At 50.6% G+C, this 23,775-nt stretch overlaps 1 protein-coding gene across 1 annotated transcript in view; it reads left to right on the top strand.

Moving 5' to 3' along the window:
• The window catches only part of PAPPA2 (pappalysin 2), an 87,594-nt gene that overhangs the window by 14,543 nt on the left and 49,276 nt on the right, over positions 1-23,775 (top strand). The window contains exons 3-6 of the mRNA XM_048312421.1: positions 13,789-13,934; positions 20,775-21,068; positions 21,754-21,946; positions 23,481-23,602. Coding sequence (XP_048168378.1) covers positions 13,789-13,934; positions 20,775-21,068; positions 21,754-21,946; positions 23,481-23,602 — 755 coding nt within the window. The remainder of the gene's footprint in view (positions 1-13,788; positions 13,935-20,774; positions 21,069-21,753; positions 21,947-23,480; positions 23,603-23,775) is intronic.

Raw genomic sequence — 23,775 nt, 5'->3', positions numbered from 1 at the left:
TGCTGCCCTGTTTGTCAGGGAGGCTGGATGAAGGAGAGAGACTGATTTTTTTAATTTTTTTTTTTCTTGTCACCTCATCTGTTTTTGGAGATGGCCTCAAGCTCGGGGTTCTGCCTTCTGCATCTGTGCAGAAACCAGTTTGTGGTCTGGCCCCCATTTGCCAGCCATGCCTCCTGTCAGGAGGTGACCAGGCTGCCTCCTGAGACACATTAGTCCGTGTTTCTCTCCAGCCTGGACTGATTCTAGCAGAGATCTCCACGGCCTCCCTCTCTGAGGCCTGGTGCTGAAGGTGATGTGCGCCAGTCCCAGCTCTTGGGCTTTAGGCACCTCCTCACTGCCACATGTGCTGTAGGGTCACCTTCACCATCTCACCCAGTCCACAGCTCTCCCTCTTTCCCAGTAGCTGAGATCTGCCCTGTGAAAAGCAGGGTGCTGTGGGAGAGGAGGAGACACTTGGGAAGAGCGGGACACTTGCTTTCCCTTGAGCAGCAGTGAGATGTGGGTGCCTAACTCCTCTGAGCTCCTGTGAAAACTCTGCACAGCAGAGATTGCATCTTTCAGGATGTTTGCAAATGCCTGCCTGTGCTGTGGGCAAAGGTCATCATCAGCCAGGGAAACTGAGGCACAGAAGTCTTGGACATCTTCCCCCGAGCTGTGCAGCAATGAGGTGCTGCCATTAATGCTGGCCTCCTGCCTCCTAGTCCCTGGGCAGGGAAGAGAGGCCTTTAATGAAAGGAGAAGAAGCTGCTCTGTCCTGCTTAAGTGCAAGCACCAAAGCTGCACAGTTCCCCTCTGTCTGGAGGGCTTTAAGGAGCCTCCTGGCACTGGGACACTGCTCGGCCATGTGAAGCCCATGCCGTGCTGGGGGAGCCCAGGAGAGCTGCACCCGCTGGTGTTATCCCCTCTCCCTGACCTCGGCAGATTGTGAATTGCACTATAAAAATTGATAGTGAAATTTGGGTTCCTGGCGACCCTGGGCTGTGTTCCAAAACCATAAGGTCCCCCCGTAAGCCTGGAATGTTGCTTTATCTTTTTGTTGTAGGCAAAAAGGAAGAGAACCGATTTACAGGTCTGTTCTTGTGGGTTAGGTGGGACAGGGCTGATCTGTGCAACCTTAGGCAAAAAAGACCTGTAAAACTTGGTCCCGGCCTGGGATGGTTTTTTTTTTTTAAATTTTGCTTTGAAACAAACAATCCAGGCAGAAAGGGAACCATCCCTGACTGACTTTGGCTTGGAACCGGCTCTAGAATAACTTGCCACTGTTGAGTTCTGCCTCCCAAAACCGCACAGGGCTGCAAACATATTTCTCCATTTCCCCTGCTGCTTCTTGCTTGCCCTCTCTCTGGCACTCTGTGTAACTCCAGCCAGCACTGGCATTGCCAAAGGAAGGTGAGTGCTTACCCTGTGCCGTGGATAGCAAGTCTCTCCCAGGTTGTTGGTGGGTGCTGGAGCTGGGATGCTGCCTGTGCTGGGCTTTGGAGGGCAAGGCTGGACTCCCCTCCTTCCCTGAGCTGCTGCTTCATTGCCTTTCTCCCAGGCAGGGCTCTTTTCCTTCCCCTAAGTGGTTCCAAACTGGATCTTTAACCCTTTTTTTGAATTCTTTCAACTAAGTGCAACTACAGCTCTTTCCACGTTTTCAAGGATGACGGGTCGGAGCAGCTGTGGCTGCCCCATCCCTGGAAGTGTTTAAGGCCTGATTACTCAGGGCTTGGAGCAACCTGGTCTAATGGGAAGCATCCCTGCCAATGGCAGAGGGATGGAATGAGATGGTCTGTCAGGTCGTTTCCAGCCTAAACCAATCCATGAGACTTGAGCATGGAAGTGGGAGACACATTACTGGGGTGGAAGCAGCTGGGGAGCTGCAGTGTTTGTCTCCTTCGCTTATTCCACTGATGAGGAGGAGAGGCAACAGTCTGTGGCTCTGAACTCTCTAATTGCTGCTTCACTGGGATTTTGAAGGGGAAGGTTAGAGGGATCCGGAGAACAGGCGTCCCTTTGAAATCTGCGGATTTTCAGGTCCCTGGGATTTTTTTTCTGCTTTGTTCTAAGGGATCTTGCCATGATGGTCACCCAGCCCTGCTGTACTGCACACATGTCCTTGGATCTCCTCTTTGCAGTGGCTGAACCCACAGTTTTGTTTCAAACAGGTAAAAATCTTGGGCCTCTGTGCTCCTGTAGGCTCACAACGAATGCAGTCAGAAAGGAGCTGCTCCAGTGATGGGAAAAATGGGGAATAACTGCAGCCTTGGTAGTCCTTGGAGGGCTGTTGGGGGTGATAACCCTAAATACATGCTCTAGTTGGGGCAGGGAGGCTTCAGTCAGTGCTCTGTGGAATAAATATCAAGAGTTTAGTCTGTCTGTTGCTTCCAAGATTACTTCTGAGCACTTAGTGCATTCCTTTGGAGTTCACTCCTGTTGATGTTTTCGATGTGTGTTAACCTCAGACAAACCAAGATTTCTGCCTGGGAATTTCCCTGAAGGATTGTCAGCCTGTAGGTTGGGTTTAGACCCAAGAGTCTGAGGCACACACGTCCCTCTTCATCTCCCAAGGAGTTTTCCTGTGAGCAATGGGCGCATCATCCGTGAGCGATGGTCCGTGCGTGCTCTGCTCCCACTGTGGGAGCATCTGGGAGCCCAGCTGTGCGCAGAGACCAGCTCTGCATCATTGCCTGGTCTAATGAAAGACATCCCTGTCCCCTCGTGGGGCTCAGATGGGCCGCGTGCTTTAGGATGATCTCAGCCGTGAGGAAATGGTGAGCCTCTCCGCGGAAGAGACGGCCATGATTCACTCAGATAGAAATAGAAAGCCCAAACAAGCAAATGGAAACTCCCTATTGACCAGGTTCCTGCCATTTAAATGGGTGTTTACTACCTATTCCAGTATTCATTTGAAAATCATATGCATTTACTCATACAGGCTACAATCAGATGGTTTTTAAGCCATTAAGGCCCATTGGGTCAATAACCAGCATTTTCAAAAATCTATTAAATCCCCATTTCCGTGGAAATAGAGCTCTTACAATTGATCATGGCCACCGACTCCCATTAAAATAAACCCTAAATGCTATCAACTCCCCCAAGATGTAGAGCACTAAAAGACAGTTTGCCAGGACAAATTTATCCCAGGGGAAAGTTGATGGCCCATTATGCTTAAGCAACATGAGAATTGTCATATAAGTCAGGAAGTTTATGGGACTTGCGTGGATTTGTCCTCCCTGAGGGGGTGAAAAGGAAGGTTCATGGGTTGAATCGCTAGTGCTAACACAAGCTCCAAGCCAGAGCCCTGCAGGAGCTTTTTGGGAACATTCACCTTATTTTGTATTAAATTTCGAGTGTGTGTAGACTTTGGTTGGTTGGCAGAAACAAATGACGCTTTAGGGCTGAAGTGCTGTAAGAAATGCTAAGTATGTGGATCAGTTCTTGGTGGCACAGGGCTCCCTGTGTTGCCTAGGTCTGCACAGCAGAGGTGTTCCAGCCCTCTGATCATCCCCGTGGCCTCTCTGGGCTCTCTCTGACAGGTCCACATTTTCCTTATGCTGGCAGCCCCAAACGCTGCAGCTCTGGGACTCTGCAGGTGGCGTCTCACAAGAGCAGAGTAGAGGGGAAGAATCCCCTCCCTAGCCCTGCTGGCCACATGCTTCTTTCCATGCATGGGAGGCAAGATCTGTGCCAATCTTAAAAGCACAGCAGAGCAAGCCCAGGTGTCCCTGCTGAGCACTGGGGCTGGAGGGTTACAGCTCTGGCAGGCCCATCCTGGGAGGTGGCCCAAAGGCCTGGGACCCATCGATGTGCCTGTTGCCCCCTCTGAGAAAGGGCAGTGGTTTTCAGGACATGCAGCAAGTGCAGAAGAAAGGTGTCCCAGCCCTGGCTCCCACATCTTGGCCTGGCAGAGAAGCATGGGGAGCTTTGTGATCCAGCTGTCCTTCCAGATTAGGGCTTTGCTGCTTACCATCTCTGCCAGACAGCAGCAGCTCTCAGGATGCAGGCTCGCTGCCGGCGTCAGCTGAAAGCTGCCGTGGCCCTTGCAGGAGAGGTCAGGTAGTCCCTGCTGAGCCAGAGGCCATGCTTCCCTTGTTTGTCTCCCTTCATGCCTCCTTCAATCAGCTTCACTGCAGCCCTCTGCTCCCTCCCACAGCCCTGGATTTCTCTGCTGTGTGTGCCTGATCCAGCACCCCTCTTCCTGCTGCCGTTGTCTCCCCAAGACCTCTCTTGCTGGCGATGATGTCTGTGCTATGGGGCCATGTCTAGATGCTTCCATGAGGCCACTGCGAGAACACAGCCCTTCCCCTCCAGCAATGTGGTGATGTTGGGTGGTGTTTGTGATGGGAGTGGAGGAGACAAGGCAGTGAATTAGTCCTTTCCTCCTTAAGAGAGTCTAATTTGAGGCAGGTGGCGAGGAGCATGTGGGTTCCTGGGTGAAGCGTGGACAACTAACCCTAGAACTTGTGGGACTTTGTCTTGTAATGGGTTCTGTGTCAGACAACTTGGGATTATTGGTGATTGGCCTTGGTGCTGTTTGCAGTGCAGGATTGGCTCCTCCAGGAGCTCAGGAGAGAATGACTACAGGTCTATCAAACAGCCACAACCATCAGCCTTCTTGCATTTTTTCGGGAACTGGAAAAGCAACTTGAACAAAATGCTGGTATCTGAGTCCTGATGAGTATTTCTCAAAAACCTTTTTTCCTCCAAAGGTATCCTAGGGCTAGTAGTACTTCAGTCACACCCAGGAAGCCTACCCAGGCACATGGGATTCCCAGCACAGCCATCCCAAGGGACCTTGGGCAGGCTGTGGTGCCTATCACATGCATGGCAGCTAGCAGCCGAGCGAGGCAGTGAGCCAGCCCTGCCCTCGGGGTGCAAACATCACAAACCCAGTGTTTTTCTGTGACCCAAGCATTTGATGCACATGTGCACCCTGCTGGCACTGGTGTCCTGAGGGTGCCCACTGTGCTGTGAGAGCACAGCTGGGGGTTAACCTCTGCTGAGGCTTATTCTCACGTATTCAACACAAGTGGGGGACCATCCTTGGTTCAAACCCCGAAACATGAGTACCACATGCAAGCAGCCTTGAAACTGGTCGCTGCCCTCTTGCTCCTCACGTAAGCTGTCAGCAGAGCTGTAACAAGATCCAGAGAGGAAAGCAGCATGTGGCAGAAAAGCAAACAGTCTCTGGGCAGGCTGATAGGGAGGCATTAACGTAGCTTTCCTAAAGTCAGGTGTCCTGTTGTGATGCCAGAGGCAAAGACAAGTCCTTGGTGCCTGGCTGTGGCTTTGCTCTATGTTAGGGAGAACCTTGAATGTGTAGAAGTCAGCTGTGATGGTTGTGGAAGTCCTGTCAAATGCCTCTGAGTCAAGATCAGAGGGGTTGTCTCCAAGGGGCATGTTACAGTAGGGATCTGCTACTGACCTCCAAACCAAGACGACAAGGCCAGCAAAGCAATGTTTGAGACATTTAAGCTCTGAGTCGTCAGAACCTCATCCTTATGGGTGACTTCAGCTACCCAGATGCTTGCTGGAAGAATGATACAGCAGCTCACAGGTCATCCGTGAAGTTCCTGGAATGTGTAGAGGACTGCTCCTCATGCAAGTGTTGGATGTGCCAGCCAGGAATGAGGCACTGCTGAACTTGCTGCTCACAAACCAATAATACCTGTAATAGCTCGGCTAGTGGCAGTCTTGCCTGCAGTGATGACAGTACTGTGGATTTTGGATCCTGCTGTGCTGCTGGTGGTTAGTGCTAAGATAGAGGTTTTAGATTTTTGAAGAGTAAATTGTGTCTTGCTCAAGGCTCAGCTGGAAGGGATTAGCTTCCATGGAGGCTAAAGGAGTGAGTGCTGGGAGTTTTTAAAAACACTCTCCTAGAGGCACAAAAACAGTTCATCACCTTTAAAGGTAAGAGAACCAGGTGGGAACAGGTCTTTAGAGAGAGGACAACCCGATCAGCCTGTTGTGATCCTTGTTCACCCTCTCAGACATCACTGCATGTACAATGTCAGCTGTTCTCCAATCATGGGCCCTGTGCATCCAGGGTGGTCAGCCCCTCTGCATCCAGGGTGGCATTTCCCCTGCAAATGTGTTACATCCACCGAGTTTTGTTTATCTATGAATGTTTGTATTTCTGCATTCCTTCCTTTTGCATTTTTTCCCCCTCTCTGTGTTCCTACATCCCACACTTCCAGCGTTGGGACTTGCCACCTCCCCAGTCGTTCATCTTCCGTGCAGTCAAACTGACACTTCAGTCCCCATCCAACTGCTGCCACCTTTTTTTTGTCTTTACCTTGAGCTCTGCTCCACTACCACATGTTTAAACTTGGATAAAGGTGGGGACCACACTGTAATTTTGTCCAGGGATGCATCTCAGTTACACTGAGCTTCAGCTCCACTTTCCCTTCTCAGCAGATCTGCTTCTTCCTTCTTTCGCCCTTATTTCTAAAAGGATCCTTTACTCTTTGTTTCTGCTGGAGTCACCTTGATTTCAGAGAATTCCACTTTACCCCGTTCTCTCTGACGGCTCTGGTGGAGCGGTGTCTGCTGGTCAGTCCTGGTTTTCACTTCTTCATTCAAGACTTGTATTTGTCCCTCCATTTAAGTTGATCTGAATCAACTCATCATAAGTTCAGGCCAAGTTTTCTTTCTCTCATCTGCTCTTTCATAATTTCTACACAGCTTACCAAAACCAGGTCTAAAATAGCATTGCCTTTTGCTGATTCAGTGATGATTTAGTGAAGAACTTTTTAGCCAACACTTCCAGGAAATATCTGGGCCATGCCATTGTTAGCAGCACTTAGTCTTCAGCCTACCTCAGGGCAAAATGCCCTGCAGGCTTTCTGGTCTGACACTAATGTTATTATCTTTCTTTCCCAAATCTGACCTCAAGAAGCTGCCTACTGCTCTCTGACGTAACAGAGCTGTGTGCTAGAGATCTGCAGCCTTCCAGCTCCCTTTCCCCTGTAAATCTATAGGGAAGGGTCACAGCCTTGAACTACACTGTGTCTTTCTGATCCCATCTGCAGCTTTTGCCAGTGCCGCTCTCTGACCCTTCAGCATCTGCTACTGCTTCAGTCCCGTGCTCACACATGGAGGTTGAGAGTTAATTCTGAATCCAACAGGAATTGCTCACGCTTAAGGGAATCTCCTGATCCTGAAGGATCCTGTTTTGCCCTCTCACCCTCTTTGACATCTTGATACTCAGCCACCCGTGCAAGACTTAAATTGTGCTGCCAGTGATGGCTGCTTTCTAGGCTGCTCTTCTACTCGTGCTGTCAGTGCCTCAGAGGTGGATTTTTCCAGGCATGTCCAAGAACTGTGTGATGTCCTCATCCCTTGTGGACTCAAATGCTCTTTGGCAGGAGTCCAGCCCCCAGTGAAGTTGATGAAAGACTCCTGAGCACTACAGAGGGTATTATTCCAGCAGTGTTGTGCTTCCCGTGATCCCAGGGGAATGTCTGGCTCTTTCGCAGCCTTCCCTTCCCATCTTGCATGTGTTTTGTATCTGGCTGTGTTACCAAAGCCTGTCCAGATGAGAGTCATTTGGATGTTGCTGCCTTGTCAAGTTGTCATGATGCTGGCAGAGATGTTTGTGGCATACCAGCAGAGTGCTGGACTGGAGTCAGAGCTCCCAGACGTGGTCATGGGGATGCAAGTAGTCTTAGTAAGTACAAAAGGACTTAAAAACACAGCATCCCCCCAGCTGCATTTATGCCAGAAATTTTTGGGCAGGTAAACCCAGTGTGATGCAGCTGCAGTTACAAGAATGACCATCAGCCTCGTCTGGAAGCAGACCAAGTAACCCATCTGGGTGCCCATCTGTGGCCCCGTGTTTACGCTGTGGAGGTGGCCTTTTCTGCCTGTGGTAGGGAAGGAGGGAGGCAAGGCTGAGATGAGAACAGGGATGAGGGTTCCCAAATTCTAGCAAGGAACCATTCATTTATGCAAGCAGAGAGCCCGGCTCTGGATGCTTGCCTATTTAGACCCCCTGCTGAAGAGTCACCATGCAGAGGAGTCCTTTGGTGGGCCAGAATGGAAGATGCTCCTCCAGATGGAGAGCCAAAGTGAGTATCTCCCTGCGTGGACAACATGAAGAATTTAGAGTCCTCTCTCACAAAGTGTTCACGCTGCTTGGATCAGCACCTGTCTTCTTGGCTTGAGCTGTGACTCAGAGACAAGGTGGCTGTGTTTGTCCTTAACCCTTTGCAGCCTTGGAGAAACGTGTTACTCACACACTGAAAATGTTATTGGCAGACTGGTGCTCATTTCTGGGAAGTCTGAGGGGTTTCCTCACTTGTCAAGCAGAGGTTTGGGGGAAAAGGGAGCCTCTCTGCTTGCAGGAAGTAGGAAGAGGAATTTCCTTGCAGTGGTTGAAGGACATGAAAGCAGAGCCAGGAATCCCCTGTGACTTTTTTAGGCTGTATGGTTAGCTGGAGCTGGCTGGGTCTCAAGTATTTTCCAGTTGTCCATGGAGGGCACTTGGACAGCTTCCACCCAACCCCACTCCCACATCCCCTCTGAAAGCTCTGCTGGGAAAAGACTCCTATTTTTGAATTGCAGTGGAATTCCTGTGGCATTACACGCTGCACCCTTTGCAGTACCCAGAGAACTCAGTTTGATTTATGGTACTGCAGGGGGTATGTGCTGGCCTTGCTTTTCTTTTGGAGGTGCCATCTCTTGCCTCTTGCTGGTTGGGGCCACTTTGTGGCCCCAAGGCTTCCTGTTATGATGTAAAATGTGCCCCCCTTGCCCCTCTTCTCCCACCTTCTCCCACGTCAGGCTTGTTTTACAGCTTCACTGTGCTTTCTGCTGCCCCACGGATTAGCAGATCCTCTCCTCCCTCCCACCTGTCCACCAGCCATGGTCCTATTGTTGCTCCCAGGAATTTGTGCTGGAAAAGCTGCAACAGCTCTGTCTCTCCTGGGTGCATCAAGTTGTCTGCTGTGACCAAGCCAGCCTAGAGGCTGACTTACAACCATGGTTTAGGAAGGTGCTGCCTCCCCTGTGGTCAGGACAAAACTTTCCAAGGAAAAGCATGAGAAAGGAATGTGAGCTCTCCAGGGATCATGGGTGGAGTGTGATTTTTCTGCTGCTCAGAAAGGAAGCTTTGGGTCTTTAATAAGGTAAGGTCTAGTGCAGTAAGAGCTTACCATGCAGATCTACAGCCATTCAATACTTTCCCCTTTGATATGATGAGGTGACACAGGGAGGATGGAGCAGGACTCCAAGAAGGCAATTGTCAGGAAGCCATGGACACAACTGGGAATGTGAGAAATCTGGATTAGACTTGAGGAATTATTTTTAACTTGAGGATGCTTTAATACTAGAATAGGTTGCCCAGAAAGGTTTGGAAACCTCTGTCCTTGTGGCTGTTCAGGCCCCAGCTGGGCGTGACCTTGAACAATGTGATCTAAATAGGCCAGTTTTTGAATAAGGGGGTCAGCATGGCCTGTGGAGATCCCCTCCATCTGCAGCGGGGTCTCTGACTCTGCTGTTCTGTGGTCACAGTCACTGAGGCTGCTCCCTCTTCTTTTCCTTTTTTCAACAGCAAGAAGCACCACAGGATGGCAGCCCCTGGTTATGTCCCATTCAAGTAAAACAGGATGCAGTGTGGTGCCCTAGAGTCAGGTCATCAAGCAGTGTCGTTCAGCAGAACTCTGAGCCAATACCCCCTGTTGTGAGGGAGTGCATCGTTCCTGGACTCATCCCTTCAAACACCGTCATTTTGGACGGTGTTCATTCCCATACTCGTGTCTAATAATGTCATTCCATAGCCCTCCCACCCCTAATCTCTCTCTACTGTTGCACATACTCTTCTTCTTGCAAGCTCCACTCTTCCAGGGCTGCACGTGCTCCCCACCAGGTCCAGGCGTTATCCCCACACAGCTGGCTGCTCGCCACTGAGCTTTGGATGCCCTTGGAAAAACAGTCACGTGGAATCTGGCAAACCTGATGTCCCACCTCTGTCTCCTCTGTCCTCTGCCCTACTCTTCAGGCTCACTTTGGGTTTTGCTCCTCGGCTGATAGCTGTACCTTCGTGTATCCTTCTGTCCTTCCTTTGTGCTTCCATGCTGGACTGCGGTGCCCATCCTGCTGGAAATACCATCTCGTTTGGAATACTCTAGTCTTGCAGGCATTTGGAAAACTGTTTGGGAAGCAGAGGAGAGTGCTGTCCTTTAGGCTGTTTGTGGAGACCAAAGGCTGCTCTGCCTTCTCCTCAGCAAAAATCCCCGAAGCACTGAAGGAGAGGGAGAGCATAACCTTGGCAGGAAGCAAAAGGCTCAGATGCCAGTGGGATGCTCCTTGTCTAACCTAAGGATGCCAGCAGGAAATGTAGATTAAGGGGAGTTGGAGTTGCCCATTCTAGAATTGTTCTGCTCGCATCTTTGGGGACGTTAGTGGGATATTTGTGCTTTCTGTGCCACAGGGGGTGAAATTAGGGTCCTTTCTTCTCCTTGCCCATCCAACCCATCCGAGCAGCGCTCAGAGCTGGAACTGCTCCCTCTAACCCTTACACATCCCTGAACCATCCAGATCTCTCAATGGAGGGAATTACAGTTATTTATAATCAAGCCTTGACAAAAAATGTTGCTAATGTCAAGGGAACGGCAGGCGACAGCCAGAAAAACATCATGTCTCCAGAAGAGGGGCTGCAGGAATATCCCTCTGAATAGGGCTGACGTCGGCTCTTGGAATTTGGATAGCCTGGAAGGCTTTGGGGCTATTTTTCCGAGATATCATAGGTCAGGAATTGATGTTATTTTTAAATCTGTGTCCCCCGAGCAGCTCTGATGAGTGAAGGAGACTTTCTCTCCCCCCTCCCCCTCCTTATGCTCTATTTCTATGAAATTTTTGCTTCTATTCCTTCCGAGTCATGCCACAAGTATGTCCTTCAGGTTTGTTTATTCTTCTCACTATCTATTCCTCCCGGCCTGCTCCCGTCTTGGTTGGGTTGAAGGGATGGCGTCAGCGTGGCGCGTGTCTGGGATGCTCAGGCGAGACATCACAGAGAAGGGATCGAGTTCTCCTAATTTGTCCTTTCCGGTGGGGAGAGTTTTCTCTCCACAAGCTGATGTGGCTGGCGAAAGTGTTCTGGGAATGCTGCTTTGTGGTGGGAGATCTCGGGGCCTGGTGAAGACAAGCTGGTCATCTCATCTCGCCACATAGCCCAGCCAAGATTTTTTTGAAGTAACTGATTCTTCAGAGCTCCTGGGAAGGTGGGTGAGATGCCTCCAGCCTGGGATGGTCTTTTGGGGCTGACTGGTAGAGGCAGTCTGAAGATCCTGATTATCTGACACCTCCCAAGTCAGCAGTGGCTTTTGAAAGCCTCTGCTATTCTAGGTCCAGGGAAATAGCCCTTGGGTTTACCCAGCTCTGTTCCACATGCCGCCCTGCTCTAGTTTATTTCTGGAATCCTTTCTTTTTTCATTTTTTCCTCCTCCTCTTCAATTTGCTGTAGCAACCTCTCTCTTTCTAAACAAGCCTGTTGGTGTAGCAGCAGCTTGACTAGGGATCTTGCCATTTCAAACAGAGCATTTGCACATCTCACTGGTTTCCTCTCTCACTTCACCTCTCAGATGAGAACGTGCCTTTCTCCCTTTAGCCCGTGCTCAGCTCCAGCCTTCTATCTGTTATCCCCCATGGCGAGGAACACTCTAATGGGCGTCTCTGCTAATGGACACCACCAGCAGCAGCTTGTTCAAAGACAGCTGGTGCTCCTTCATGGCGAGCCCAGTGTGGAGAAACGACTGTGCTGCCTTCATAATCCATCCGTGCAGCTCAAAGATGCCAACTGCTCCTGGAAGCATGGGAATAAGTGAAATGCTTTCCACCACCTTAATGTTGCTGTTGGCCTCATGCTGCAGGTTTAGTCATTCTTATGACATATTTCCACAATGGTGTGTTTCCATCATCATTCCACGGTGATGTATTTAAAGCCTTTCCATGAGTTGTTTTTTTGGGTTTTTTTTTCTTGCTCAGAATCTCTTAAACGAATGGCTTCACAAACTGTGGGCCAGGGTCTTCAGGTTTTGAAGACTTAGACATAAGTCATAGAAATGTGGAGACAATGTGTCCCAATCCTGTCTCAGCCCATGAGGTTAGTGGCACAGATGGTGGCAATGGTAGTACTTGATTTACAGAATATCCTGAGATCTAAGGTGCCCCCACAAGGATCACTGAAGTCCATTTAAAAGAGTACCTGGCAGCTGCAGCACAGTCCAAGGCCTTACGATTCCATTGCTATTATCATTGGAATTATTATTGCTGATTTTAAGTTAGACCTTGATTGTTTTGCTTAGCTGAGGACATGAACTCCCTAAAGACCAATGCTGGGACTGTTGGTGTACTGGTGAATGGGATACAGGCTTTTGACCCGTGCAGGAACAGTCACACAGAGGGAAGAGCGAAACCTAACTTTCCTGGCTGCTGGAATTTTTGGTCTCCAAGTGCTGAGATATGGCACACTGTGAGGATCACTTCATGGGCACTCAGACACACCCGTGGGTGTTACTGCTCTGCTGCAGTGCCTAGTGCCTACCCACCTCTCCCAGCCCGTTACCTTCCTGTGGCCTTTAGAAAAGGATGTCTTGGATATCCCCATTCCTGTGTTCTTTCTGCTCCTGCAACTCTTTATTCCCAGCTCTGAAGATGCAAGGAGAGACAGCCAGCAGCATTGTCAGGAGGCTTTCCCTACTAAACCTTCCCTTCGATGGATCTGCCTCCAGAGATTACCCTCTCCCCTCTAAGCTTATTTTGGGAGATTTTGTTTTTGCCCTGCTGGCTCCTGCAGATATCCCAGACCTCCTCTGAAAGATTCAGATCATGTGCAGAGGGGCAGATTGATGTGAAGAGGGCCCGGCTCAGTGCTGGTGAGACCCAGGCAGAGTCTTCTTCAAGGTCCATTTTGAGCAGAGCTGCAAGAGCATTTTTGGTTTTGTTTCTGGGTTTTTGTTGTTGTTGTTTGTTGGTTGGGTTTTTTTATTTTTTTGGAGTAAATTCCAAGATACCTTTTGCTCATGCTCTTCCTTGTGCAATACCTGGGGATGTGTCTTGATGGGAGATGTGCCTGTGCACTGCAGTACACCCTTGTTTTTGCCATGTACTGCCATCTCTGGCATACTGATTTTCCTGCGGAAAAGGATGGAATGAAAGTCCAAATAGAATAGAGAAGCTGGAGAAGAGACTTCTTGGCCCCAGCTGACAAACCCTCTCTGCTCCCAGCAGTAAGATTTGATGTCCATTCCTGTCCTGCCCCGTATCAGGGGTAACCCCTGAAAACCCCATTGTTAGAAACAGTTGGAGTTCTGGACTCATTCTTCTCTCCCTCCACCTCAAATTCTGTTTTTCTGATGCCAAACCCCCTCTCGTTTCCCCAGCAGGACCAACCTCTGCATTTCCTTCCTTCTTTCATGTTTTCTCCTCCTGTTTTTTCCCCTATTATCCTCGTTTGTGGGGCTTCTTTTGTCCCCACGGTTGGAACACCTTTTCTGAGAGTAGAACTCGTGAACAAAGCCACTGTAATTAGCAAAACTTCTTCAGACTTGCATGAGTGCCTTCCACCCCCACCCAAAGCCCTCGCCAGCAGAACTTGCACCTTGCAGAGCAGAGCTTGCAGTGGCACAGGACATCCTGTTGAAATGCTGAATTCTTCTCTGCCTTGAAGCGCTCTCGGTTTCAGAGAGTTGAGGATGTCTCCAGGTGTGCTGCACCCTTTGCAGGATGTCTGTGGATGGCCTCCTGCTTTTCCTCCTCGCTCTGCTGGACTGTGTGCTGACTGTCTCCTCTCCTTTGTCCTTGCAGGGCGTACATGAGCGTGAAGGAGCTGAAGGAGGCTCTGCAGCTGAACAGCACCCATTTCCTCAATGTTTACTTCGCCAGTTCGGTGAGGGAAGAGCTGGCTGGTGCTGCCACTTGGCCGTGGGATAAAGAGGCCCTTAGTCACCTGGGTAAGTGAGTTAGCCCAGTCACGGCGTCTCAGAATTACTGGTTTTCCTCTCTCTTCCTTGACTTGGCAAAAAGAGGCGGATGTGCTGTGCCTCAGCGTTGGGGATGGTTGATATGAAGGTCATGATAACAGGGTTTGGGTGTTCCAACAGCTGCTGCAGTAAGGAAGAGAGCTGCCTGCTCCCCGAGTCCGTGTGGGTGAGAGGGTGAGGTTACACACTGGCAAGGGACTTCAGCATCGTTATGAGAAACTTCTGGTGGTGAAGGCGGTGAGGCAGTGGGATTACAGGTTTACCATGAGTGCAGGCTCTGGAGAGGGCTCCAGACTTACATTTGGTTTCTCCTGGATCTTCCAGGTCTATCTTTTAGGATTCTGGAGACAGTGAACTTCACTCTGCAGCTCATAATAGCAAACAGACATAAACCAGGAGTGTCAGTGTTTTCAGAGCTGAGATGGCAGATTTCAGCAACCCCAGCGCTGCCCAGGCAGCAGCCAGAACCAGCCACTTCCGAATCCAGCTGCAAGTGTGAGGATAGCTATCAAATTTTACCATGTTTTTATAACTTGGCCTACTACCTGCTGGAGGCAAGTCCTCGTAGGCTGCAAAACAGCCCAAATGGCGACTGGTTCCCTAGAATGAGGTTGTTTTGTGTGTTTTCTGCTATTTCTGTTGTTTCTCTTTTTCCTGCCCCTTCCTACCACCTCTTCAGTGTCGGGGTTTTCTGGCAAAGCCCTTTACACTTTGCAGTCAAAATGTCTAAAGTGTTTCTCAATAAGTAACTGGAAATAATTACTCCTGACACCTGCACAGCAGACCTAGACCTTCTGCTTTTACAAGTGCGTGATGTTCAACCCTTAAAAGTTTTACACTGCTGTTAAAGACCTGTTTTAAAGTTCCTTTTTGCCAGTTTCCCTCCCTCAATGGGTTTCAGGGCTGTTTTTTCAATAGCATGTGGCTACAGCTGCTTGTTGAGGAAGGCAAATCTCCATGAAATTTATTCTTCCAGCTTCCAGAAATCACTTCCAAGGCTCAGCTTGACAATCATCTGACTGCAGCAAGTGCTTCAGTCACACACGTTCTCCTCAGACCCCTTCCAATGGCTTGCAAGCAGTTGTACAGAGGGGTAATTGGGGTGACTGGTCTCATCAAAAGCTTGCATTTAGCTCCAGTCTCTGCGCTCGTGTCCAGCCAGGGACACGAGAAATGGCACCATCTGGAAATGTTGGATCAGGGTTTTAGCGTGGAGGTTCAGGGGAGAAGGGGTGTTGTCTTGACTCTGGTGCCAGAGCTGTGAAGTATGAAGCTGGATCCCAACTTCTTTAAGGCTCTGGCACGGACTGAAGACTTCAGCTCAAGACTGTCCTTGGTTTTAGATTTAATGAGCTCGGGAGGGCGGGTGGCAGACTCTCTTCTCTGTAAACAGTGAGCTCCACCACATCATCACTTGCTTTGTACCATGCACAATGTATATTATTGTCCCACACAGAAGAAACCTAGGACTGAGGAGGCCATGCATATGTGGCTTTTGACAAAAACTCTCACAAGAGGCTGCTGGAGAATCTGAGTAGATGTGGAAGTAAAGTGGTGAATAAAGAGAAAGGAAAACCTTGGGAGGAGTTAATGGCAGTTTGAGAAAAATTGCTGAGCTTAGGGACCTAACTGTGGCCACGGGTGGAGACAGGTCTATACACAAGAGAGGGGTCTGTCTCCAAAAAGACAGACTCCTTTCCTTGTGCTAGATCTTGCTAATCTCCTGTCTACCCTGACCTTAAAATGTGAGGGTCAGCATGCAAGACCTGCACCCCTCATGCCACTGTCTGCTCCCATGGAGCAGAAATGCCATGCTGATTTTTCCCTACACACAGACAGACCCTCTCCTGCTTTAGTTCTCTGCATGAATCAAGTCGGTTCCTTGACTTCTCTGAGAAGCCAAACTGCCTCTTGTCCCCAGAGAGGCTTGGTCAGATTTTGCTCTGTTTGTTTCTCTGAACTGGACTTTCTTAGATGTTTTCAGCAGAAGCATCGTGAGACTTTTTCTCCTCCGACTGCCTTCCCTTCATCTATTTTAATACTTTGCCTCAGCCCAAAAATCACTAGGTTTTCTTGCTCTCCATCAGTCCTTCTCCAGTTGTTGTTTAATCTGCCCATCTGGATTTTGATCTTCTTATAAACCATTTTTTCATGATCTTTGAGTGTGTTTCTCAAGAGGGTCCTCTTCACCTTCCTGCTGGTGTCATCACCTTCTGGAAGTCTTCAGTGAACTTTGTTTTTCATCCCCTTCTCTTCAAAATGCTCCTTTGGGGCTACCAAAAATTACACAACTGTTCGTGTGCTGGTTACTTACAGTTCTATTGCTCTTCTCCAGACTTTTTTCCTGAGTAAATTTAATTTTGAGGCAGCCTTTCTGAAGGCTTAGGGAGAGTTTACCAATAATACAGCCAACAGCAACTACTTTCAATGAAGCATAAAAGGTAATTACTGGCTTGGAGAGGGCTGAAATGGTCTATGAAATTTCTATAGACTGTGTTTCAGCTGCTGTGGAGCTCCCAGACAGAGACAACTTGCTGCCAGACAGCAGCAGAGGTAGAAGGGCTCAGGTCTGTTTGCACCACTCCCTGTGACTATACTGTCTGTTTCAGTCTTTCCACCGTAATCACAGTGAGTTCCTCGCAAATTCAGATTTCTTGGAGTCTGGAATGAGTTTTCTGAGAACTTAGAAGTAAATCTTTTTAACTACAAAGCAGAAGGAGTCAAGGAACTTCCTTAAAAAAAAAAAAAAAACAAACCAACAAAACCTTAGCTTTCTGTGGTGGAAAGCCTTGTTCAAAAAACCCAGCAATGTAATAATGCAGATGCTTTAAACTTCATGTGTAGCTGCATGTGAACTGCATAAACATGGTCGAAAGGCAAGGGAATTGTGAACATTTGATGTTATAAATACCTTCTGTAGTTATATAAGCTGAGGCCAGCTCACATATCTGGCAGAGGTCAGTGGATCCTGAAGGAGGGCCAGCCCTTCCACCCGAGGTACCTTAGGCGATGGCCATCTTCCTGTCTGACTAACTGTCATGGGTTTGTTCCATTAATTGCTGTGACTCAGTGCTTGGGGCAGACTGGCCCTGCAGTGCAGGTTCAGCTTTGTGCCTCACTGTTTAAAGCTCCTGCGGTCACTTGAGGATGTCCTCTTCGACAGCCCTGACCTAGGAATGGCTTGGCTCCTTTGGGAGTCCTTCAGCACTGCCATTGATCCTGGCTGGTAGCAGAGAACGTCCTGGGAGCAGGAGCTTCCAGGGCTGTGTGAGTAAAGGAGGAGCACGCTCTACACCAGCACGGATCATTGGCTGTACTGGTGGGCTGGGAATCTCCTGTTGCGTGTTCAGAGTGGAGGCTTGCCCTTGGGGACGTGAGCAGGTCGTGCAGCTGGCAGGTCTGGCCTGGAGGGACAAGGTGTTGTGGGGCCAGACCTGAAGCTTTCCAGATGCCCGGACTTGGCTGGGTGAGCAAGTCCAAAGAAGTCTCTGGTTCACCTGCCTCGGAGTGCTGGACCCCCTTGATACCACAGGGACATGGAAGTTTTTAGCTTTGTTGTGTAAATGCTGACCTTGTGAACCTCCTTGAGCCGGTTCTCAGGCACTGGAGGCCCAATTTAACCCTTCTCCCAGGGCAGGAGGAGGCAGAGGTGAGAAGGGAATGCCTGATCTGCAGTGGAGAGAGAGGGGAAGGTGGTCCTGTTGGGATGTTGTGAACAATTCCACATCTTGCCTTCACAGCCAGGATCCTGCAGAGGGGAAGTAGAACTTCCTGGTCCGAAGCTGGGAGCCCTCCCAACTCATCAGGGAGCAGTGGGGACAGGGAATGAAGGGATAGGGATGTTCTGGAAGGCAGAGTTCTCAGGCTGTTTCTAATTCTGCCGTTTAATTAGCTGTTAAAATGAGTACTAAAAATATGGTCGTCCTTGTGGAGTGTGGGGGAGGAATGGGACAGGGGAAGCCAGCAGAGAGGAGGGGAGGAGACAGGGTACCCCGGCCTTGGCACCCCTCTCTTGTGACAGTTTTCTGCCTCCCTGTGCTGGAATCCCATTTATTCACCACATGGGAAGAGTGTGGGGTTTCCGCAGGGAGGAGGGCTGGGCTGCTTGGTCCCAGGGCCCCCTGCGCCCTGGTGCTCAGCCCCTTTCCCTGTGGTTACTGCTGCAGGATGCGTGCGGTGCTTTCACGTCTCATTTACTTGTTTATGAACTCTATTTTCTTTCTGTGTGTGCATTCCTCCTTTCAGACCTTTGGGCAGGCAGCCCCCCTGCCTTGCTCAGGCTTGGGTTTGGCTGTAGAGATGCCTTTTCTTTATTTTCTCTCTTCTCTCATGCCCTGTTTTGATTGAAATGAGAAGCAGGGCTCTTTTTTTTATGTGCCCACTGGGTTTCCCATCAATGGGATGCCCTTTGCTATCTACAGCATTTACCAGGGTGGTAACTGAGAGGGCGATGGCTTCCAGAGACCTAAGAGTTGACAGCACAGAACGTGGAGGTCCCCAAAAGGATTTTTCAACCTCTGTACCTTCTTGTGACCCATCTCCAGGCAACTAAAGGGTCAAGAGCTGATTGATGGGATGCAAAGTCCTCTGCTCTGTTGTCTCACAACTAGGAAGAAAGGGAATTGCAGCTACTTTGTGACCCATCCTTTGCCTCAAGCCCTGGACAGAAGATCCACGCTGTGGGAAGGAAGAGCAATAAACATGAATTTTGAGCTAAGAAGCGGTGCCACTTGACAGGTCAGTGGTGCCTCTCAGCCCTTCCATGGGCCACACACGCAGGATGTTCCATAGAAGACGCCACCCTTATTTCTTCACCCCTTGTTGGAAGGGCTTGGGAGAGAACTGCTCAGGGCATCTCTGAAGGTCCCTTTCCAGCCCCCAGCTCAGTGTTCACCCAGCATGGCTCCCCCATAGGAGTCCCAGACCTGCTGGTGCCTTGCCAGAGACACTGCGATCTGAAGAAAACGCTCTCTTGGAAGGAATGCCCCGTCCTCGAGGACATGAGGTAGTCGGTAGCGCACGGAGCTGATCCAGGAGCAGATTTCAAGCAGTCTGTGTGGCTGGAGACAGGATCACGCTGTGGCCACCTGCCAGCTCCAACTTTGCTGGCAGGGCAGTGCTCATCAGCAGAGATGCAGTAGCACAGGCTCTGCTGTGAGGAAGCTGGCACAGTAAATCCTCCAGGGCCCTGCAAAGGAGAAGGGAGCAAGCTGTGCCGGAGCCAACTATTCACCACGCTGCCATCCAAGCTGTCTGGGTTAAAAGCGGTTGTGTAAAAACAGCCTCCCGAGACATGGAGGAGTTGCCTGGAGTCAGCCTGGGCACACACTGGGGTCTGCTTTTAGCGCCCCTGTCTTGTTACTCCCCAGCCCTTGCTCCTCCACTCTAAAGCAGCATGGAAAAGTGGATGGAGCATGAAAATGGGAAGAGAAAAAGGGGGGCTTGAAGTGGCCAGTGAAAAACCTCAAAACAGGGAGAAAAATGCGGAGATTCCAAAGAGATTTTAATCTGGACAAAAAAGAAAGGAGGCAAATAAAAGGAGGCCAGTGAAGCCAATTGTTTTGTTCTTGAGCACCTTCTGTGGACAGTTTCCTAGCAGGTGTGGTACAGAGCTGTCAGGACAGGGTGTTCATCCCAGGTCAGGAGCTGGAGATGCTGGCAGTGAGCAAAGGGAAGGCTCTGTTCCACCTGGTTTTTGTCAGTATCCTTGATCCTTGTTCTTCCCATCACAGACGGGCTCACAGGAAAGGAAAAGCAACTTGTCCTGCAGCCACAGGTCAGTTTAGGGCAGGATCACCATGGGTCCTGTCCAGCTCCATGCTGTTGCTCTCAGTATGAGGTGGCAGCTCCGGGACAGTTTCTGGGGGACTTGATCTGTGCCTGTGCTCCAGCATCTTTGACAGCTGAACCTGCACCAAACTGGCTTGGGGGCGAACTGCCCCTCTGTGTTACCTTGAGTCAGGGGTTGGGGTGCCCCAGTGAAGAGGAGAAGGTTTGTGATGGTTTGTGAGGCTCTTGTTGGGTTCACCTGGTGCACCTTGCTCACATGCAGACCCCTCTGAAGGGGAGGAAGAGATCTTCAGAAGCTGTGTCTTGGGAAATCCCACTCTAAAATACACTGAATTTGGGTCAGGTTTGTGGTAGAAGTTTAGTGGATTTCAACAGCACCTCATGAGACTTATAGTTTACCCCTCAGAGTCTGGTTTGGAGGTTGAAGCCATAGGTCGTGGGTGATTTCTCAGCAGGGGCCGGGGGCAGTGCACGTGAATCTCCATATGGGTTTGTGCTGAAGCTGGCTTCTGGTTGGCACAGCTGGGTGTGCCGGGACTTTGCTCAGCACCTCATGGTCCTCACCTGCCGTGGGAGCTGGCCCGCCTCAGACACCTGTCTAGGCCAGGGAAGGACTTCTGTCCTCTGGTTCGAAAGATGATCCCTGTAAAGTTACAGCACGGCTCGGTTTGGTGCCCTGGCTCCAAACCTCCTGTGGAGTTGTGTGATCCAAAGCAGACACGGAATTACAGCCATGCAAAAACGATGCAGATGGAAACGGTAGCTGAAATGATTGAAGGTGTTGAGGGCGGAATAACGTAGGAGGGGAAGAAAAACCACCCACGATGTTCCAATCCAAGAGGGCAAAGGAGCCTCTTCCTGTCCTACAAGAAGCTGAATATGCCCATCTTTGGGTCTCCATCTGGCCCCTTGTCTGTGGCCTGGAAGCACAATGAGAGGAGTTTCACCTCTCACAGGTGAGTAATGACAATGTCCACTGTCCCTTTCGTGGAATGATGCTCTTTGTACTTGCAATTCCAGGCGGAGTTGTCCTCAACCCTGCTTACTACGGTATGCCCGGCCACACCAACACCATGATCCACGAGGTGGGACACGTCCTGGGGCTGTACCACGTCTTTAAGGGAGTGAGCGAGCGGGAATCTTGTGACGATCCCTGCAGGGAGACCACTCCATCTATGGAGACCGGAGACCTCTGTGCCGACACTGCCCCCGCCCCAAAGAGTAAACTCTGCCGGGATCCCGACCCCACCAATGACACCTGTGGCCAGACACATTTCACGGGGACGCCCTTCAACAACTACATGAGCTACACAGGTACCGAGTCATCGTTGTTGGGACTCACAAGGGGTCATCTTCCTTAAAGCTTGGGTTTCCCTCCCGTCCACCTCTGCCAGTAGTACCTTCCCTCATTCCCTAGCCAACATGGTCCCTCCGGATGTGTTGGGATGTGGCAGGCAGTGCTTGCAGCAGCTTCTTAGCCACTTTCTTCCCTCGGGCTGTTTCTATCCATCCCTCCCTTCTGGCCGGTGGGTCCCTGGACATGCATCAAGGCTGCTCTTGTCTGCGTGTGCCTTTGTTCTCCAGTCCTGAAGCTATTTTTATTCTTGTTGTTGTTGTTAATTATTAACCTCCTGACCCCTTTTGGCGTGGCTCCCAAAGGCGTGCCGCAGGGGGCTGGTGTTTCTCCTGGCATGCAGGAGGACGGGGGCCGGAGGAGCGCTTCCCTGCCGGCGCTGGCGCTCCTGCGGCGCGGTGCGGGCGGTGGCACTGCCCAGGTGTCGGCGCTGGCGCCGGGCAGGTGCAGGGGCGCGGAGCTGCTCAGGCAGTGCCATCTTGTGGCTTCGGGGACACACGACACCGCAGAGCCCCGGCAGCACAGCCACCGCCCGCTGGTGCCTCCCAGCCTTCCCTAGAAGAAGTGCCCAGAAACGTCTGGCCAGGAGGGAAGAGTGCGTGTCGCCGTGCCCCGACCCTCAGCCCGGCCTCTCTTCTCCCGCAGACGATGACTGCACCAACAGCTTCACCCCCAACCAGGTGGCCCGGATGCATTGCTACCTGGACCTGGTCTACCAGCGCTGGGGCCACAGCAAGAAGCCGGCGCCCATCCCGATGCCTCCCATGGTCACGGGGCAGACACAGGACTCCCTCAGCATCTACTGGCTGCCTCCCATCAGCGGTGTCCTCCACGAGAGGTGAGGCTGCTGTGCTTGCCGTGCGCTTCGGCTTGCACGGGAGCCTGCTAGAAGGGACGAGGGGTCTCTGTGGCGTGGACCCCCAATCCCCTTCCCACCCTGGTCGTGTCCAGCAGAGCCCTCAGGCACAGGAGCCAGGCTGCTGCGATGGCCCCCCGGCAGATGGGCTCTCCTGCAAGCTTCCTGCTGTCGGGGTGCCGGGAGGGGAAGCCAAAGAGCATCAGGAGGCAAAGCCAGCTCTTAAACCCCAGAGTGCAATCAGGGAATGAAAAATGAGCTTAATTTAGCACTTATTGTATAAAGTAGCTATTTACCAGGAGGAAATGCAGCCCTGTGGTTAAGGCAGGGAGCTCGAACCACAAGAGCTGGGTTTCGTTCCCAGCGCTGTCATGGACTCGCAGAGCAGCTAACTGGGAGTAAGTCAGGAAACTTTTCAAGCCGGAGAAATGATGCCAAGGAGCCAGAGTTGTTTGGCTGGTGAGCAGTGCATGGCCACGGGTGTTGGGAGGCTGGCTGTCTTCTCCCCGCTAAAAGGGAGCCACCAAGACCTGGATACACCCACCAGTGTCTCTGTTCAGCAGCCCCTCTTACTAAAATATTTCAGTTTCCGCCAGGTTTTAGGTGGTGAGACTTTATATATATATATATATATGTACACATATATATATATATGTATTTTTGCTTATGGGATCATAAGCACATACATAAAGAGCTTTTGAACTTGTTTTGAAGCTGCTTCATAAAGTTGTCTTTTGTAATTAAAAGGAAAATGCTGTTTGAAGGCAGCTGGGGCATTTTTGGGTCGGTGTTTGCTGACTTTTCAAAGGACGGGTGCTCTCTGCAATGGGCTTTTTGCTCAGGAGTAACAAGAGCACGTGCAAGAGTCACCCCACAGACAGGAGAGGCTCTGAGGGCTGGCAAGCCTTGAGTCATCCAAATAAGCTGCTTTGTTGGGGGATGAAGTGATTTGGGAGCAGGAAACCATGGGTCTGTAAGGGGAGGCACTTTTGAGCCGTCCCAAGTTGTCACTCTTAACTGGCTCAGGAGCTGATCCATTGTGGGAGTCCTGCGTCCCCTGAGATGAACTGGTCAAGGAAAGTGGCTGAGACTGGCCCTGATAATAGAAAGGGGCCTTTATCTTTTTTGGAGAGCACAGGAATTGACATTGTTGTGACTGGTTTGTATTAAAATAATGCAGGAAGCCAAAACCTGACTCTGGGTTTAGCAGAAAGAGCCTTAATTGCACCCACTCTAGTCCAGAGGCATTGCCCTGGGAAGTGTGGGGTCTGTTCGCTCTGACTGGCGGGGAGGGGACAGGTTTTTCATCCAAGACTACCCAGAGAGCATGGAGAAGAGGAGAGGTGAAATCCAGCCTGTCCCAGGGCCACCCTTATTTCCCTGTCTCTGAAGAAGCTTTATTGCAGCCAGGGAGTTTCTGAGGCCTTAGCTCTGCTGTTCCACCGTGCTGCCTGACGGCACCTGGACAGGCGTGGGTGGAAGATTTGACATGGCAGTGTCTGTGCTCTGTCAGCAGGGAGCAGGACACGCTCTGTGACAGCTGTGCCGAGGACGGCACCTTCCGCCAGTACGTGCATGAGGCCTCTTCCCCGCGGGTCTGCGACTCCTCTGGCTACTGGACCCCAGAAGAAGCAGAAGGTAAAATGTCTCCTCTCTTTTGCTGTCTGTGAATCCCCAGACAGAATCTTGCTGGTACAAGAAAACAATTTTATTTATTTTTTTTTTTCTTTTAGAGAATCAGTTGTCTTCCCTTTGCAGGGGTTCTGTAGTGCAGGAAGGACTTCTTGGTGCCCAGGAGAAACCTGGTAATT

This window comes from Corvus hawaiiensis, chromosome 9 (assembly GCF_020740725.1).
Source record: "Corvus hawaiiensis isolate bCorHaw1 chromosome 9, bCorHaw1.pri.cur, whole genome shotgun sequence".
In the NCBI taxonomy this organism is placed as follows: Eukaryota; Metazoa; Chordata; class Aves; order Passeriformes; family Corvidae; genus Corvus; species Corvus hawaiiensis.
The sequence above is the reverse complement of the archived record's forward strand: the minus strand, read 5'-3'. Positions and strand labels throughout refer to the sequence as shown.